Source organism: Parus major, chromosome 10, assembly GCF_001522545.3.
Source record: "Parus major isolate Abel chromosome 10, Parus_major1.1, whole genome shotgun sequence".
Taxonomy (NCBI): domain Eukaryota; kingdom Metazoa; phylum Chordata; class Aves; order Passeriformes; family Paridae; genus Parus; species Parus major.
The window spans coordinates 5,732,771-5,751,371 of NC_031779.1; the positions used below are offsets into that span (position 1 = coordinate 5,732,771).

General features: G+C 40.1%; 1 protein-coding gene across 2 annotated transcripts in view; it reads left to right on the forward strand.

Moving 5' to 3' along the window:
• The window catches only part of THSD4 (thrombospondin type 1 domain containing 4), a 262,970-nt gene that overhangs the window by 66,003 nt on the left and 178,366 nt on the right, over positions 1 to 18,601 (forward strand). For both annotated transcript variants that reach the window (XM_019007885.1, XM_015638496.3), the window contains 2 exons: positions 4,894 to 5,309; positions 15,200 to 15,611. In XM_019007885.1, the coding sequence (XP_018863430.1) occupies positions 4,894 to 5,309; positions 15,200 to 15,611 (828 nt within the window). The remainder of the gene's footprint in view (positions 1 to 4,893; positions 5,310 to 15,199; positions 15,612 to 18,601) is intronic.

The following is an 18,601-nucleotide window of genomic DNA, read 5'->3' on the forward strand; positions in this document are numbered from 1 at the left end:
ATTTTTCTGAGCAGGTGATAAAATGTTCTTCTGGATACAATTTCTTTGCCTTTGGGTGAAAGTAATACCATAAAGCTTTGAGAAACACACATTTATGCCTGTTATAACCCTTTCAGATGTATATTTAGGAATATGATGTAGTTAATTTGTTCACGAGTCCATTTCCATTCTGGGCATTTACCCAGAAAAAAGAATTACTGGATAATATGTTAAATCTATGGAATCTAATAACATTATTGTATCTAAACTGAAATGGTAAGAAATACCAGAAATGTCTCAATTTAGATATCTCCAGGTTTAAAGCTTGCCATTGTCTTGTATCCCTTTTCACTTTTGAATTTGGATTGCTATAGCATGCTTAATATCTACAGAATACTTAGTAACATGGGCTGAGGCTATAACAGCTTAATTATGTAGCTGGCTGAAAGGTATATACTGTCACCAAGCATTATAATCATTATTACTGTGAAATTCCATCATTAGTTCATATTTGGAGTACGGTATGCAGCACTGCACACCCGTGTAAGAATGTAGGAGTGGAAAAGGTGCTGAGAATGAGGAATTCCTTACAAAAAGAAACTGAACAGATTAGGACTGCTGAGTTTCAGAAAGAGATCATGGAATTGGATTGTGTTAGCAATTGCAAATCAGTTTAGTATGGTGAAGGAGAACACAGAATGCTCATTCTTCATTTATCACAAACTAAAATTTGGGAGACATAGTGAAATTGTCAGGCTCCATGTATGACCAGAGCAAAGAGAAGCACTTTTTGAATATAAAATATATAATCTTTTGGAAGCCAAGATTAAAAATACGCTAAAAAATGTATTAATTGTATTCATAGAGAGTAAATCCAGCAATGGGTATGAAAAACAATTGCAATATGGTCTTTAGCTGAAGAAACCCCTTAAATTACTGATTAGCTGTAAGCAGAAGGTCCCTGGATACCTCCGAATATGTCCTGGTTCTTACATTGTTTCCTAAAGTGTTGTTTCTTCCACTCAGTCAGAAACACAGTACTGAGTTAAATGGGCCTCTGATCTAAGCATTTCCCCCTCCTTACTTCCCTGAACAGTAATTTGTATTTAAGCTACAGTTTAATAGAATGAAGTGCCCTACCTACAGTATTTAAAATTAGTATTTGTCAGATCAGTACAGTGTTGTCTGCCATCGTCTTCCCACACAAGTTATGCTTTAAATAGTTGTGGCTTTCAGTACAAGTGATGATTCCTCTTCAGGGACATTCTTGCATAGTATAATTTCAACAATTGCTGCTGAAATCCTGAGATGTGGATTTTATTTCTAAATTCTGACAGAGGCAGCACTAGAAATTGGCGTTGAAAAAGTAGGAGTACTTTGTGTACTCCTACTTTTTGCTGATTTTTTTGAGTCTAGGTCACCTAAAGAAGGAATCAATTGTGAACTATGGGAAAGTAGATTAGATGGGTTGGTTGATCTCTCTCTTTTTTACAGGCTATGTGATTCTCTTAAATAATTTACTCTCATGACTTTAATTTGGCGAGAAAATTCAGTTTGCATTTCACTTATTCTTCAGTGAAGGCTCAGACTCTTTGTTGTAGAGTGTGCTTTTAATGGGTAGTTCTTAAAGCAAGAGCAGGAGGGACTTAGTATCAGGGATCTCTGTGTATGTGGTGTGTCTGAGATGTTCTAAAACACTTCAGCTGAATCCTGTAGCTACCTGTAATTTCTTGGCATTATCACAGAGCTGAGGCGGGATTTCTTCTTTCTACTAAGTTACCTGGAAATCACAGGACCAAAGGAGGGGAACTGGTCTGTAATTCTGCTCCTCTGCCCTGGGGAAGGGTCAGTGACACCTCTTTTTGCCTGCTAGAGCTTTAGGATTGGTATCAATGCTGCCGGGGATCTCCTCAGGCAATTTGTACCCAGGCTTTGTTTGCCTTCTCTCTGAGTAGCTTTCCTCCTTTCATTTGGATCACCTTTGATTAAATTTAAATCTGAGTGGTTTTTCATGTATTGGCTATAAACAAGAACAGTTTACTGCAAAGAGAAGAATAACAGCTCTTGGTATTTATTTATGTAAACTGTTTGGAAGTGTCATTATTGTCCCCTCTGTTTTTCATTCTTTAAACTAAGCAGCTTCAGCTTATTCTATCTTTCATAGTAGAACTCACTGAGTACATTATGCCATCAATCACATCATCTCCTCTAAAGATTCATCTGGAGCCCATATCTTGCTCAAAGCAAGAAAAAAGTAGGAAAAGTAAGAAAATAGAAGTTCATAACCTGATTCACTACTGAAAATTCCCATCCCAATTTTTTTCCTTACAATTAAGTAGCATTAATCAATTTGTCTATCAGTAGAAGATATTATAATGTCACTTTTAAAAAAATATTTTTATGTTCTTCCTTAACTAACTGGATTAAACCTTCTTGTGCTGTGTCTTAAACTCTCACTATGAAGATTAGGGGGTGTGAAATTACCTTCAGTCATATGAAGTATCATTTTATCTGAACCAATTCTTGCTACAATGAAGTTTGGCAGCTAGAAGGTTCTCTCTGTAGCAGGTTGGCACTTTTCATTATTCAGTTTCTATTTCTGCAAAATGGTACATTTCTTATGTTAGTGAGAACTTGAATTGCTTGTAGGTTATAGTTTTTATTTGTTGCCTGCATGAGTGTCTTTGGCATTTTAAAAAAACAGGTGTACTGAACCATTGTAGCAATGATTAAGAAGTTGTCCAAACAAGTCAAACCTTGTCTGGCAGCAAAGGACTATTAGTTTTACAGTAAGTAAATTTTGCTGCAGACTGAGTTCAGACCAGAAAAGTGTCCCTGTGTGTAGTCACTACCATTTTATATCTGAGGTAGAGCACATTAATGCACAGTGTAAGTATGGGCAGTGAATATTCACTGGAAAAATCACAAACTGAAGAATAGCCTGTTTAGTTGGTCAAAGTGTGAGCCAGTGGTGTTCTGTTATTGGATATGAAAGCAATTGTAGCAGCCAGGAAGACCTTGCTTCATGTTCTAAGTTTGACATTATGTGGTATTAGGTTGTACAGGCTATTGATTTTAAAGGCTGATGCCAAATGGGGCACGCACAGCAAAAAAAGACATTAAATACAGAGACATCTGCTTCTGTTTTCAAATAACATGGGAGAAATGGGTAACATATCACACTAATGCAGATGCTTTCTATTAATCAGAAGTTGTAATTAAATGCAGTTTTTTCTGTGATTGGTGATGAAAGTGTGAGATCAACCTCAGAGACGGGAAATGTTTCAGATTATGTAGACCACAACTGACTATTACACAGCAGCACCACAAACCCTGTGCTGTTTTGGCTTGTTGTATTGTAGTGCTGTATTCAACCCATGTTTGCAAACCACGTTCCAGCCCAGCCTGGGATATCTGCAGGCAGCTGATGAGGAGTGTGTGCTCCCTGGCAGACCAGGGCACAGCTCAGGTACCACTCAGAGGGCTGTCATGGGAGACTAAGTGTGGAGATGGTCGTCTTTTGCTGTTAATAATAATTGAGGCAAAATTATTAATGGAAGTTATGGGTTTAGGTTCTTATTCTGTGGAAGGGGGAGAAGTAACAGACAGGGCTGGCTTTTCAAAACTCATTTTGAGGTAGCTGCACTGGAAGGGCTGGAGAGGTATGGCAAACATGTTTGTGGACAGTGCCTTTACTTGTTCTCCAGTCGAATTGATGTGTGTGTGCGTGCTGATACAAAGCTTGTTCAGATATTAATAAACTTCTTAAAGGATGCTCATTTAAAAGAATGTTCTGCATATTAATAACTGTGAGAATCAGATATTAGGAACCTGCTTTAGAAACTTGTGATTCAATTAGTTGGTCAAGAGAAGCAAGAGAAAAACTGCAAGTTTGAGTACTTTGCTCAGTGCAAAACACTGAGAAATCCTGACTATATGTAGCTCCAAGAATGGGTAAATGCTGAGGAAACCACAGGAAGATGGGGATAGGTGATTGTAACTTCCTGGCTGCACTGATACCTTTCCAATCACAAGGTCAGGACATTTAAAATATTTGTCTTGAGGGGTTAACTGTCCTTGTGGAGAGACCCTGCCCTTCCTAATCCTTCCTAGCTTTTGCTTGAGAAGGATCCTCTCCCTTTGGGGTTCTTTCTTTCACTTCCCTTGTGCTGCTGAATGTTGAGTATGGACTAAGTGGCACTGAACACCAGACACCAACAATTTTTCCCATCTTTTATTGAGTTTGATGGGAATGTAGGATTGAGTGGGTCATGCTGAAGTGGTAATGTGGGGACTGGGGCAAGAGTGGTAATACAGGAGTTAACTACAGCAGCATTTTTGGTTGGTTGGAAATCAACCTGTCCTCTTACATTATTGCCTTTGTAAAAAGTTCCACATTAGATAGGAGTTCCTGAAATATTATTGCAATCACCAGCACTCTCCATTGTTGAGGCATCAGAGTTCAGCAGAGCAGTGAGTGTCTGTTAACTCAATTTCATTACCAAAAATGACCTTATTTCCTGCTTTTGGTAATATTAAAACACATTTCCAAGCTTTGCATCATGCAATTTTTCCATTGCTGAGAACAAAGAAAATCTATTTCTATCCAGGTAGTCCAAAAGAAAACCCAAAACCTAACCCAACCCAAAAACCACAACCAAACAATAAGACCACCACATAACCCCCAAACCCAGAAGAACCAAACCCAAACTTTTTGTCTGAATGGTTGATGGCTGTAGGAGACATTATAGGAGGCTGTAGTCCTCCTATACTGGCAGTCCTTCGACAGGCAGAGGATAAAACAGTGCTGTGTCATTCCATTTCACTTGTGAATGGCTGAAGCCCGAGGTACTCGTGCTCCCGTCTCGTTGCAGTGTGAATTCTGATTCCTAAGTGTGTGTGCTGTGTCCGCAGGTTCCGCAGAGGATAGAAGAGCAAGGCGATGCGGCTGAGGACAGCAGTGCGGGAGTGCCGGGGCTGTGGGGCAGCTGGGGCCCGTGGTCCGCCTGCTCTCGGAGCTGCAGCGGGGGGGTGATGGAGCAGACGCGGCCCTGCCTCCCCGCCTATTACCGGGAGCGGGGCTACCGCCGCCCGGGCCGCCACTTCCCGGCCTCCGAGCGGCCTCTGGCTCCCCAGAGCAACCACCACGAGGACTCGCTGTCTGCCTACCCCGGCCACGTCGTCTCTGCCATCCGCACGTCCGTGCCGCTGCACAGGAGGGAGCAGCAGCCGTGGGCCGGGCTGAGGAACAGCAGCCAGGGCGGCCGGGCCGCCCCCAGGGGCAGCCGCCACTCGCAGGGGCCCCGGCACGGCCCCAGGCCGGACAAGAGGTACGAACCTGCTCCTGCTCCTCCCTCCGCAATGGCAGCGCAGCTCTGCGCTTCCACAGCAAAGCTGTTAGAGACTGAGACTGGCTTTTACAGTGCTAGCGCCTTCGGGGGAACGCTGCCCTCCCTTGACTACTTACCACTTGTCCAAGGACAGATGTAATTCTACAATTGTGCTAAGCAGATTATCTCGCTTCCCTTTAAGATTTATGATTTATGAGAGACTTCTCCTTTTCTGCTGCACTTTCATTTGACATTTCCATTAAATATCAGAACAAATAACTGTTCTATAATTGTATTCTTAACTTCAGCAGCCAGTCTTGATATTAATTGGTTGAAAAAAATTTAACTTTTTTCATGAAGCATGGTCAACTGTCTGTTGGCTTTATTTCTACTCAAGACTCTAGTTTTGTTTCATATTTCTATTTATTGCCTTTTTGTTTTCTCTTTTTTCTTTTTTTTCTTCCTACCACCTCTTTTAGCAAAGTTTCCTGTTTGAAGAGAATTTAAAAATGTGGTTTGTTAATATATAGAATATTTTAAACACTGTATATATTTTCATTAATTTCCTAGTAACAGTCCTTAAGGCTGGGTGGAGCTGTGCTGTTACAAGTAATTCCAGTTAATTTTCCACTTCAGGAGAAACACTTTATCCACTTAGATACATACCAACGTATCAGATTATTTATATATACGTGTGAAAGGAAAATGGATGTGTTTCCAGTTTGGAGACTGAACAGAAGAGTCATGGAGATCCCCTGGAAATAGACCACTCCTTAAATGTCTGTTCTCTTTCTTTCCTCTGAATATGTATTGCAGCAGCTCTCTGGTTCTTTCTCTCTTGGTTCCCTTCTGGGAGATGCATGAAGAGAAGTTTTTTGGGGGAGCTGACAAAAAAATCCCAAACCAAACAAAACAGAAAACACCCCAGTCCCCCCCACATGCACAACCAAAGAAACCTTCCTTCATACCATCTGCCTCTTTAAGATTCCTAGTGAAACAGTCAATTGTAATTCCCTTTTTAAAGATATTTTGCTGTCCTTAACAACATAAGAAAGAATTACCTTGAGGCAGTATTCCAGCCTGCATGGAATAAGACAGTAGAACTCTGTTGCTGCTGATAAAGACATTCTCAAGTCCTGCAAGAAGCTTTGTCCACATAAAAGATACTTTAACGTAGATTTAACCTGTTAAGCTCCTGCCTGTCTCAGTGAAGCATGAGTCTCAAAAATTGGGACCAGCTGTTCAGATGTTGATCTTCTCAGGTGTTGACAATTTCCTTTGTCACTGCTTTGTCTTTCTGTCAAACCCATGGAAATGAGAGCCTAGACCTGTCGAGTATAAACTCAGTTTGGCACTGATGGTCTTACAGAAACTCAGAGAGTGCTAGAGACAGGACTAGTAGTGCTAACATTAGTGCACTGAGGCAAAAGCCATGTGGTTTTTTTCTGTTTTCCTACTTAATAATTAGCTATAACTCACTTCTGTTCTGGGCTGTGCAGTGTGGCAGCCCCAGTTGTGGTGCATGGCTGGGTTATTGCTGACGCTGGGAGCTTGACCTTGAGCGGTCAGCACAAAGTCATCCAAAGGCTCTTTGCTGTAGCCCTTGGCACCTCTGTGTCCAGGGGAATCCCAGCTCTGCAGCAGCCTCACTGCCTCTGCTGGCCTCCCATCCCCACCCGCTGTCCCTTGCTGCTCTGCTGGCCTCTGCAGGCCAGCACACACTGGAATGGTTTGGAACAATCCAGGACTGGCTGGGATATGAGATGATGGTGAGCAGAAAGTGATACTGACTGTGTGCAGAACTGAAGCTGTGTTATTGCCTAAGAAATGCCTTGTCATATGAAATATTAAAATGCTCACTTTCCTGTATGATGGAGGCGTTTGCTTTTGAAAATTCTCGTGCTTTCCTAAGCACAGTACAAGCTTCTGTACCACAGTTGATTTTCCACCCCCACACACTCTGCCCCTTGGCAAAAGACTGGATTCAAGGTCAGGGTTTTAATCTTACTTGCATAATAAGTTATTTCCATCTTGTGTTAGGAGGTCCCTGGTGGCTTTAAAGCCTGTTGTATTGCATAACTTTCAGATTCCTTGGTGGTGACTGTAAAAACAGAATGAGAACAAAAAATGTTATTTGAAAATGGAGTTATTTGAATGACAAACCTAATAGTTTTCCTTGATTTACAAAATCCACAGTGAAAACTTCCTTTACACAAGAGAGTACTGTTCCTGTCAGGTATAAGGAAAATGGATTTCAAAACGTGAGTTACTCTACACATGATTTTTATACCGTAGAACTGTGTTTAGTGTTCACTAAAAGGATGATATTGAAAATTCATGTCAGGCTGTTAAATAACACTTGTGTTTTCACAGTTTGTACAGTCAGTGGAAACATTTTGGGGTATTTCTATTTACTGTACTGGACTTTATATAAAAGCTGTAATTTTAGCAGACTTCCATAAAACAATAAGAGAGGAATGGACATCTGTGACTGAGATAAGCTCACATCGATAACATGGTAGAATGAAATTGGATGGCTGCCAAGGCCAAGAGTTTTGACAGCAATAGCAGTCCTGTGCAGCAGCCCAGTGTGTTTGTATCATTTACCAGCAAGTGGAAAAGTTGTCTGCCTGCTTCCAAGCAGGTGACAAAGAACTGATTAGGGATTTTTAGCAAAATCCAAAATACAATTTGGATATCATAAAATTTGCTATACCTAGTCTTTGAAGAGGGTATTCACATTTTCAGCTTTTGAGACTCAGTTTAGTTAGGCATTAGGAACCAGGACTGCATGACAAGTTCAGGAAGAGCAAGGTTTGAGGTACCTACAATTAGAAGCCTGGTTTAAAAAATTTCAGTGCTCCCCTGTTTAACTCAGTGCAGTAAGAAGAGTTTTTGCATGATTGAAATGTGTTAATTACAGTCAGTCACTGGAACAAGTATAAAAGAAAGCTGATGGTTCTCTGGGTTGTCCACAGGCAGAGGCAGGGAGCTCTCCCCAGCTTTGAAGAGCTGAGTTCCCTGGAGCACAGGCTTGGTTTGTTATTTTTCACCTAGCTAAAGTGCATGGAGCACACCACACACTAAAAACAAACAGGAAAAAGGAGATAGTGAAAAAATATTAAAGCATTTAGACATCTTTATAGAGAGGCACATATGGAAAATTTATAAGGGCGTGCAGAAAGATAACATGCTTTAAGAGAGAAAACACATCTTGAAAGGAAATATTATTCATGGACTAGGTTTTAGTACTTCTTAAATGTTGCATTTCCAATTCTCTGTTTTGATGATGGGGAAGACAGAAGCACAATTTCTCATTGATGTGCTGAGTGTAGGATGTTTACAGCTGCCACCTTCACTTTCTCTTCATGTAGGCTTTGGTGCTGGAGCAGTAAACCTCAGTGTCCACTTGTGTGAACACGATATGTACTTTGTGTCTGGGGTCATAGGAGCTGAAAGAAAAACCCCTAGAATTATCACCAGAATAATGAAATAACTAAAGCATTCTTACATAAATAGTGTAAGTTAAAGAAGTATGTAATTAAGAAAGGGCTTCCCTAAAGCATTTCTTGTGTATTTGGAAGAGGAGTGAGAGGAAAAATTTGCTCTGAGGAAATAATCCAAAAATCATCAACTTCTCACATGGCTGTGGCTCTGGGTCTTTATTCTGCTGCCAGCAGCTGACGTGCAAGTCTGCTGTGCTGCTCTGTACCCTGTATAGGGTCAGTTTGCATTTCTAGGCCTTTGAGCAATGGAAAGGAAGAGTGTATCATTTAATGTCAAACCAGAATTTCCTTTCTGAAAGTGTTTCTTTGGCCCCTTCTCACAGATGCTTTGACCAGGCAAACATAGGTCACTCTGTTGACAGGTCTACAGTTAACTTTTAAAAGGAAATTCTGTTATTTCCTTAACCAGTAGCCACGTGTTGTGATGCAATTTCTGTGGCTTGTTCTAGTCAGTTCCGGTTCCTAGAGGTGCAAAATGTGTAATTGCTGGACTTCAGGTTCAAAAAGGTATTAATTTTCTCAAGTTGTGAGACTTTATATTTATTCGCACGAGTGTTTGCTTTTCTTAGTATCTGGAACGAAACCCAGCTCAAGTACTTAGCTTACCCCTCCTTTCATTATTTCTCTCACAGAACGAAAATGTGATGGCTTTTACCCCAAGCCCACTGTGGTTATAAAAGCTTGTTGTGGGTTGGTGTGTGTACAGAAGGAAGATAGAGAAGGATTGGATCCCTTTCTAAGGATAAATTTTCCAGAAAGATCTAAGAGCAGCAGTGAGAATCAAAGAATTCGTCTTGGTTGCACTTGGGGGATTTAAAGCCATATGAGAAAGATGTTTATTTTCCTTCTGAATAAAATTCTGGACAGGATCTAATACCAATAATGATCAAATGAGATATTTCCTCACAAAATGAGTAGCTAGCTGGGATGGCTGAAGCCTCAGGTTGACTTTTTGCTGTTACACCTCTCATCTGGGTTTTAATCCCCATGACATGCTCTCGGTCTCACTTATTATTACCAAATTAATATCAATTTTTATTATGCTACTGCAAGCATGCTTTGAGTGGGATTATCAGAAATAACCCCCTAACACAATACTGTAATTGCAAACCACCTAAGCTTTCTTATTCTTACTACAGAACATTTCAACCGTTCCTGAGCTGGGCTCAGTGAAGGAAGGGAAGTGAGAACACTGCTGCTGTTTAGTCAGGTACCACTGAATTATTGCCCCATCAGTGAGGGCTAGAAACAACCAAACCTCCCATATCATTTGTAGGGCATCTCAGCAGTTATGAGGTTACTTGCATTGAATTTCTGCTGGTTTACCTGCCAACTGCATGGTTGCATTATTCAAACAAATCTTAAAGAAGAAGCTGAGAACTGGCTGGGGTCAGAGGTGTTACTGAAAAAGAGGATTGAAGTATTTGGGTTTGAATTTTGGAATCCTATCTCAGTGTTGAAAGTCACAAAATGAGGTTATACAGCACTTGCTGAGAGATCAGTAAAAGCAAAGATACTAAGTTACTGGGTATATTGCAGCTATGCTGAACTGGGGTATCAGTAGTGATCTCTGAGGATGGAAAATTTCATTTAAGATAGGCCACCTCCCATAAATTAAACCCATTCCCAAAAGACAGTTTATTTAGTGACCTTATTCATTAATTCTACTGTCTCAGAAAAATGTAAATATCTTTTTCCCCAATATGATATAGAAATGAAATTGTTTGTGGTATAATGTGTATAATCAATTTTCTTCAGAATAAGTATTTTGTAGGCATTGTTGGTTATTATGTGAATTCTAGCAGTTGAATACTTCAGGAAAAATACGCTTGCAATGATTTTAATACTCTTAGGTATGTGTGATACATGGGAAGCAGTGCATATCCACAAATCATGGTGTGGTTACCAAAGTTACCATGAAAGGCAGTTGGTTTCCTTGCTTTAGTTACTGAAAATGCCAGTCAGTGAGATGCAGGGACAGCCTGCCCTGATGAACAGCCTGCAGTGTGCTGGAGAAGGGAACAATGTGCTGGAGTGTGACACAGTCAGAGCTAGAGAAGGGAACAATGTGCTGGAGTGTGACACAGTCAGAGCTGGGGAAGGGAACAAACAATGTGCTGGAGTGTGACACAGTCAGAGCTAGAGAAGGGAACAATGTGCTGGAGTGTGACACAGCCAGAGCTGGAGAAGGGAACAATGTGCTGGAGTGTGACACAGTCAGAGCTGGGGAAGGGAACAATGTGCTGGAGTGTGACACAGTCAGAGCTGGAGAGGGGAACAATGTGCTGGAGTGTGACACAGTCAGAGCTGTTGGCCCCACTTTGCAGTGTGTGATGCTTTCTCAGAAGGGCTGCCTGAGCTCTTGTGACCAGACATTTCCCAGAGGTACCTGCTGGAAGGCCAGTTTCTAGATCAGTGAGCAGACATGCACGCATTTTGTAATACAAAACAGTCAAAGGGCTCCCTTCTTTCACTCATGTTTAGGTGATTTTCTCCAGACTGATTTAGAGCCAGTGAAAAGTGAGCATGTGGAATGCAGAGCAGCACAGGCTGTGGTGCAGTGGCAGAGGCAATACACGGTGGCTTTTGATGGGAATCAACCTGACTGGTGGGAGCTCTCCTTCTTGAGCAGATGGAAACCTGCTCCCAGTTCCACTGTATCAGTCATTTTTGTTAAAAATTCTTCCTGTTGAAGAATGCTAAAATACTGTGAGGTGTAAACTCACCAATAGTTACAAACAGTATAAGACAGTTTATTTTGTGACTTAAGGGGGAAAAAATTTATGCTGGAATCTTTTTAAAGTACACCTTGTTAACTGTGTGTCTAATAATATATAAAGCATGAAAGAAAATTAAAAGCAGTAGGAGGGCTGGAAAGTAAATGATTGACTTGGATAATTGTAGGCCATTGTTCATAGTTTTGAATTATGGAGGAAATGCCATGGATTAAAAATGCTGGTCTGAAATTATTTTAAGAATATTATCTAGGACTGGTTAAAAAAAATACATTAAAAAATATATGCCCATAGCAATCATGTTAAGAGAAATTTGCAGAATTAGGACCAGTTTTTTTCTGATTTAACATTTTGTGTCTCCAAGGACTTTTCTGTCTTTTTTTTTTCCTTAATTACATTTTTAATATTGGAGTAATATTTCAACAGCTTCATTGCTGACAGGAATAGCTAATAATAGTCCCTTTCAATTCTTCAGAAAAATAATCAAGGCAGCTCTGAACTAAATACTTGAACTGTGAGTAGATGGGTAGTGTCCTTTAAAATCTGTCAATGAATTACAGTAATGTAGTGCTGCAAAACAGGTAATTTGCTATGACCTCAAGTATTAGGTTAAATATTGGTTTACTTATCCACAGCAATAGATTTAACTAAGTTAGAATGTATGTAATTGTTTCAGTTATAGAGGATTTTGCCTACTAAAAAGCAGTTCTGTTAAAACCATGATGAGTAGAAGGGCTTAAATTCAAGCCAGAGAGCTTTAATAGGGATCTAAGGGGACTCAGCTCCTTTAGAACTGATTTTCTAGCTGAAATCAAAGAACTGCAGTTTTGGAGCCATATTGAAATGGAAATGAATAACAGCAACGCCAAAGCACAAATGAGTATAATTCAAAAGACTTTTGCAGTGGTAAATAATGTGAAATATCTTTTTGGGAAATAAAGCTGTAAATGAAATTTGTAACCTGTCTTCTGTCTTCCACTTTCATCTTGCACATGAAACCTCTGTTTCTCTGGATAGATCAGTGCTAAGTTCAGCTTGAGTAGGTGCTAGCTCTGGACTGGTTGCTGTGCTGATAGGGCACAACCACAGCCAGCAACACTTCAGAGAACAGAGTGTAGGCAGCTGCTGAATTCCCAAGTGAGGATTAACAGCAAGAACCTGGAGAATGCCTAGCCCTGGGCACCCAGAAATGCAGCAGGACCAGGCTCACTGAGGACAGGGCTTTCCTTAGCATGTTAGAGGACTTGAGTGTTCATTCCAGGACTCCTGGTAAAGGAAGCCTCTGAAGATTTTGAAAAAAAGCTTTAAACTTGAATAAATGCTACACAAAATTAAAATAAAGGTCTAAGTGTTGTTTTTACTCTATCTGAGGATCTGTGATGATATTCTGTTCTCTTTCATTAGTGTGGTTGTTGTGACTCGGAGTACAGAGAACAAAACCATCTCCCTCTGCTTGTGGAATTATTTTGGTGAATTGACGAGAGAAAATCTTGCAGAAAAAAAATCTGTAATTTCTTTGTAGTTTTTTTTTTCTCCTTATCCCTGGTGAAAGTAGTGGCTGAAGGTTGTTACCTTTCCAAAACATTACATTATTTCTTCAGCAACAGTGAAAGGTTGTGAATTGAAAATGTGAGAAATCAGAAGTTTCTTTGGGTTCATTCATTCAAGGAAACTTTCCAGCAGTTGTACAACAAGTCTTCCTTGTTGTCATAAATGAGTGGTTTTGGTAATGTTCACCCTTGCAGTTTTACATTTACAAGAGAAGTACTTTGATACTAGGAGATAAGATAAATGAAATGCTGAAAAGCTCATGGAAATACATTCTTTATTCTGCCTGACATCAGAAGAAAGAGAAAACAAGTTATGCTTCAGCTGGAAGTGAGCCAGGGAACCTCCATTTAGAGGCAGTGGGAGAAATGTGAGAGGAAGTGATGGAAAAAAGGAAAAAATGAATAAGGTATGTTGGAGAGAGGATGTGTAAAGAGCACTTTAGAGAAAAGGTAGAGGCCCAGGAAATTTGTAATCTTACCTGTGTACTTTAAAGACACTGTATATCCTTAGTTCAAAGAGAATTTATATTCAATATAAATAATCAGCCCCCCAGCTCTGAAAGTGCTTCAGTCTTGAAGACCACTTGAGGTTCAAAGCATTGTTCTTAGCATAAAGTCTGTGAGGCAGCGATAATGCATTGATTTGCCAAGGCACACGTTTGCTTATGGCTAAAATTAGAAAAAGCTACAACAACCAAATTCTTTTTTGACACTGCAAATGTGCTAAGGGGGACCAGTTCCTACTGTTGTCAGCCTGAGAGAAATTGTTAAAAGTTACAACAGTAAGAATGCTTCATCATCATCATCATCATCATCATGTTTGCTACAACCCTTACCTTAATAGCATAAATACCTTAATCCCTTAATAGCATAAAATGTGATTTTCTTACTTGTCTGGGCAAATATATTTTTTTGAAATTAAGAATATATTTAGGTTGGCCTAAATTTAAAGGGGCCCATGATTTTTGTTATCAGAGTGCTAAGGAGATTTGTCTGAGCAATCAAAGAGATGTATCTGTTTAGAAGAATTATGCCCAAAGAAAGGAGATCTGCACTGTACAGTTGTTATGCCTCTGCTTGAGATGAACACAAGAGATCAGAGATGTCTGCTGGCTGTGGTCTGACATGAATTACGTAATGCTTTTCCACATATATTTTTCTGTTAGCAGTAATTTATCTTTAGATAGTAACTCCATCTAATTCTTGGTGGAATTTTTCCTCTGTTTTTGTCCCAGCTGACTGCAAGTATTGTTGAATTCTTGCTTTCCTCTTATTCTCTCTTGCTCTTCAGCCTAGGGAACAACAGAAGAACTAATGCTGTGTACTCTCACTCTCATTTAGGTCTGACTAAGTAGGCATAAGGCTTAGGGGTTCTCTTTTTTTCCTCTCTTGTATGGTTATGGGAAGCTTTTCTTTCCCTCCCTTAATACCAAAAACCATAATACTACTCTCTGCTGTAACTACCAAAAGCTTCCCTCAGCAATGACTGTCATGGTCACAGAGCAGATTAACAGGGATAAACAGTTCAAGAGTGCTGGTTGCTTATCTGCCAGGGCAAATCAGCACTCTCTTTCACACATCTTGAGCCAGGAAGATTGATTAAAGCCCCACTTGGCCATCAGGCTGGAATAGGAGGTAAATGACTTCCAGGGTTCCCAGCTATCAAGAGTCCTGGGAGAATATAAGACTTGGGAAGAAAACAAACCCAAAGAAAGATCTCTTTGATCTGGTGGCTGACATCTGTAACATTTCTGTGTCTAGAAAAGAAGTCTGTCAATTTATAATCTCTGATTTTCACTGGCATTCAAGTCTGTTTTGCATCTATATTAAAAACATAAATGTATTTTGTGTACAGAAAGAAAATTATTTTTGTTGTGTCACCCAAAAGAGCTGTATTCACTCATTGCTCTGAACTGGAAGAGATGTTTTTTGCCAACTGACTTGTCAGACTGCAGTGTTAGGATCAAGGCCATCTGAGATTACTAATTCATCAAGCTAGACTACATCTTGTTCATATTTATTGCAAGTCATGTAAATACTTAACTGCTCCTTTGCTTATAGATTCAGTAGCTCTTTTCTCTCTTTTTCTTTGTTTTTAGAAGCAGAAACAGAAATCCTATTGGTCCAGGAAAGTATGGGTATGGAAAGGTGCCATACATTTTACCTTTACAAACTGATACCGGTCAGCAGCCTCAGAAGCTGCGGAGGCAGCGACAGTCGTCGAGGAGCCACCTATTCCACCAGAGTCCGAGTCTGATGAGCTCCTACAGCCAGGCAGCTGCTCCTTCACTGCAGCATGGCAATCTTTACCAAGAACCCAGTGGGCCTCAGGCAGGACACCAAGTCCTGGGGCCCTCGGTTTATCAGTCACCTTCGTTCCCCGTGGCTCAGAGTCTGTTCCACGGCAGTGACTCCGGCCCTCAGGCCCTGCAGGGACAGCCCCAGCCCCAGAGGGCTGCAGCCATCGTGTGCATCGGTGCCTACAAGCAATATAAACTCTGCAACACTAATGTAAGTCTGCTTTTCCTGTGTTTCATGTCTTGGACAGCTATTGGTTTTCCCTAGTATGCAAAATGTTCACCTAATCATCAACTTAAGTTGAATTTTTTTAAAATTAATTTGATGATTATTTTTGTGAGCTTATTTTAGAGTGTCTTGGGGAATACTAAAAATAGATCCATAGTATTACACTTACCTAATACTGTACCTTCAAGGGCTTTAAGCAGTCACTTCATTTACCAATATGTGCAGTTTGAATTTGATGAAACCTCAGAACATGAAGCAATTTGAGATAAGGATAGTTATTGAGAGAGGCAATGGGACAAACATGGGCTGAACAATATCAGAGAATGCAATAATGGTGGAAAATTTCAGTTGTAATTGTGGTGAAGGGGAAAAGGAATGAATTTAGCATGTTTTCCACTTTCATTTGGTGGTGTGATGTTATTTTGATTTTTTAATAGAAAAATTTAATTTTAATGATATTTCATTTAATTTATGGATTTTATGTGGATTTTAATGATAATTCTTAAGTATGTGATTCCCAGTGGTGAGGAGTGGAGTGTATTGGGTTTTGGTAGGGAGGAGGGGTGGGGGGACTGCAGGTGTGGTTTCTGTGAGAAGCTGCCAGAAGCTTTCCCCATGTCCAGCAGGGAAGAGGACACAGCTGGCTCCAGGATGGACCCACTGCTGGCTGAGGCTGTGTTTGCTATTCCCTGTTCAGCTGTGGAGGGGAGCGATAGCGTGCCTTTAGTGGATGCTTGGCTCCCAGTCAGGGTGAAACCACCACACTCACTCATAAGCTTCATGTTTTTCCACGAAATAAATTGAAAAATGGAGTTTGGATAGGCCATGTTGTGAAGGTTGCCTACTTCTAAGTCTCATAAGATGAGGTTATCCTTTTGTAAGTGCTGGTCATGTTCTGAACAGCATTTAGAGACAGCCCCCAGTAGCCTGGATCACTCCAGTGTTTTTCAGTGGTGCTCTGTGCATTTTGTGACAGATGCTACATTTACCAGCACTCGGTTCTATGTGCTTTGATTTTAGCTTCCTAATTTATTGGAGTGAAAATCTGTTCTGTGTTAATTTTTAAATACAACTTAATCTGTTATTATTTGGTTCAAAAATGTTTGGCTGGGTATACCATGCTCCGGGCAGCCTCCCATTGTGTGTGGGAGGCAAATGAGGTTTTGTTCTTTGTCCCCATTAGTGGTTTTTCATCTCGCTAAGATTTCCAGTTTCTGCCTGTGCCCTTTTAGTATTTCCCAAAGTATGTCTTCCTAATATGTTTTCCTTATTTGTCCTGCTGATGTAACTTAATGTTGCAAACATTTAGAAGCCTGTATTTGGATACTAGAAGCAGAATGTTCAGGAGAGCTCTGAATAAGTTGACTTTTTTAGGCCATATTTTTTTGGATGGTGAACATCTGATACATCTGCCTCTTGGAAATCCCATTTTGTTTAGTAGAACCTGCATAGTGGAAATGTGACAAGGGAACACAGGATAACAAAAACCCAACCTAAACAAATCAAATGTTCCCTTTTGCATCTTAGTTATTACTCTCAGTTTATTTATGAAAAAAGTCCATTGATTGAGACTGGAGCAGTTGATTGAAAAGACTTAATGTCAAGAAACCTTTAGTGTATTTGTCTGGAATGGAAAACATGAAGGGCTAATTTAAGCTTCTGAGAATAGTCTCTGGGACAAATTGCTCTTTCAAAAAATACTTTCTGTTTTTTGAAGGAAATGGGAAATGACCTTAGTGCATGGGCATTAATTTGGAAAGTTTTCTGAGCTAAATTTGCTCACTGTGTCCAAGTGATACATAAATGTCCCAGTCTTTATTTCATCCCTCACACATCAGGGCACAAAGTTGGACAGTATTCTGCCTGACTTAATGTGACAAAATTGTTTCCAGGAAAAGAGTTCTTTTCAGAGGGCAAGGGGTTAGAGATGAGGAAGTCAGAAATGAGGTGGAAGAAAGAAGCAATCTGAGATTGCCAGGGTATGGAGAAGGAAGGTTTGTGGAGGACATTTGTTGAGAATGACAAGTGGGCTGGAGAGCAGAGGGTAGTGAGGCTTGTGAATTGCACATGCAGGTCAGCTTGGTGAGTGCTTTGGCCATTGGCAGGTTTCTTTTGATGGACAGGAACAGGAGTGAAAATATTTTCATCTTAGTTTTAGAATCTGTTGTTTAAACACAAGAATTCAACAGATTAAGAGAAAACACAGATGAGCACGCTAGTGCTGCCTCTTTGCCATTGTTGCTTGTAAAAATACAGTTGTAAAGGAATCTGTTGTACAGGAGACTTAATAGCAAAGAGAAATTGTAGCTGAAGTAGCTTCTCCTAGGCACAGTACTCTACATAGTGATATTCTTTATTTAGTAATGTTTCTTTTACCCTTGGAGAGGCTGTAATTGCTATTCAGGGTTATTCTTCTTCCTAAAATGTGGTAATTAACGTAATTATTTAAAAGAAGTTGCTAAGAACAGTTTTAGTATAAGGCCAGGATGAGAGCAAAACAAGGCTGATAGTGTTTCACTTTGTTTGCTTGTTCTTCCTGATTAAATGCTTCTGCACGCAGGCTTTAATTTAATTTATCAGCAGCGACATGTACCAATGGTCTTGCCAGCAAGCAGAGAACAGTATCTTTTTATTTCTTTTTTTTCCTTCAGTTCTTCCTGGAGCATACCAAAACTGAAAGTCTCATTTAATGGAAGTATTCTGTTAACCCTTATCCTGGTGTTTGACCACTCCCTCTACAGTTTCTCCTAAGGGCAATTAATTAATAACAAATTAAGTTAATCTACCTTGGTCCATTAGGTCATTTCCTCATTATTGTACATTTATTGTTTTTTCATTGATAGCTGAACTCATTTCACATGACTGATGGATTCATGAAAGGTTGACTCGTGAGGTTTGCTTAGGGAGAACCTCGGAAGTGCCTGTATTTGTTCAAGTGTTCCTGCAGGTCATTAAACCTATTTTCTTATTATATA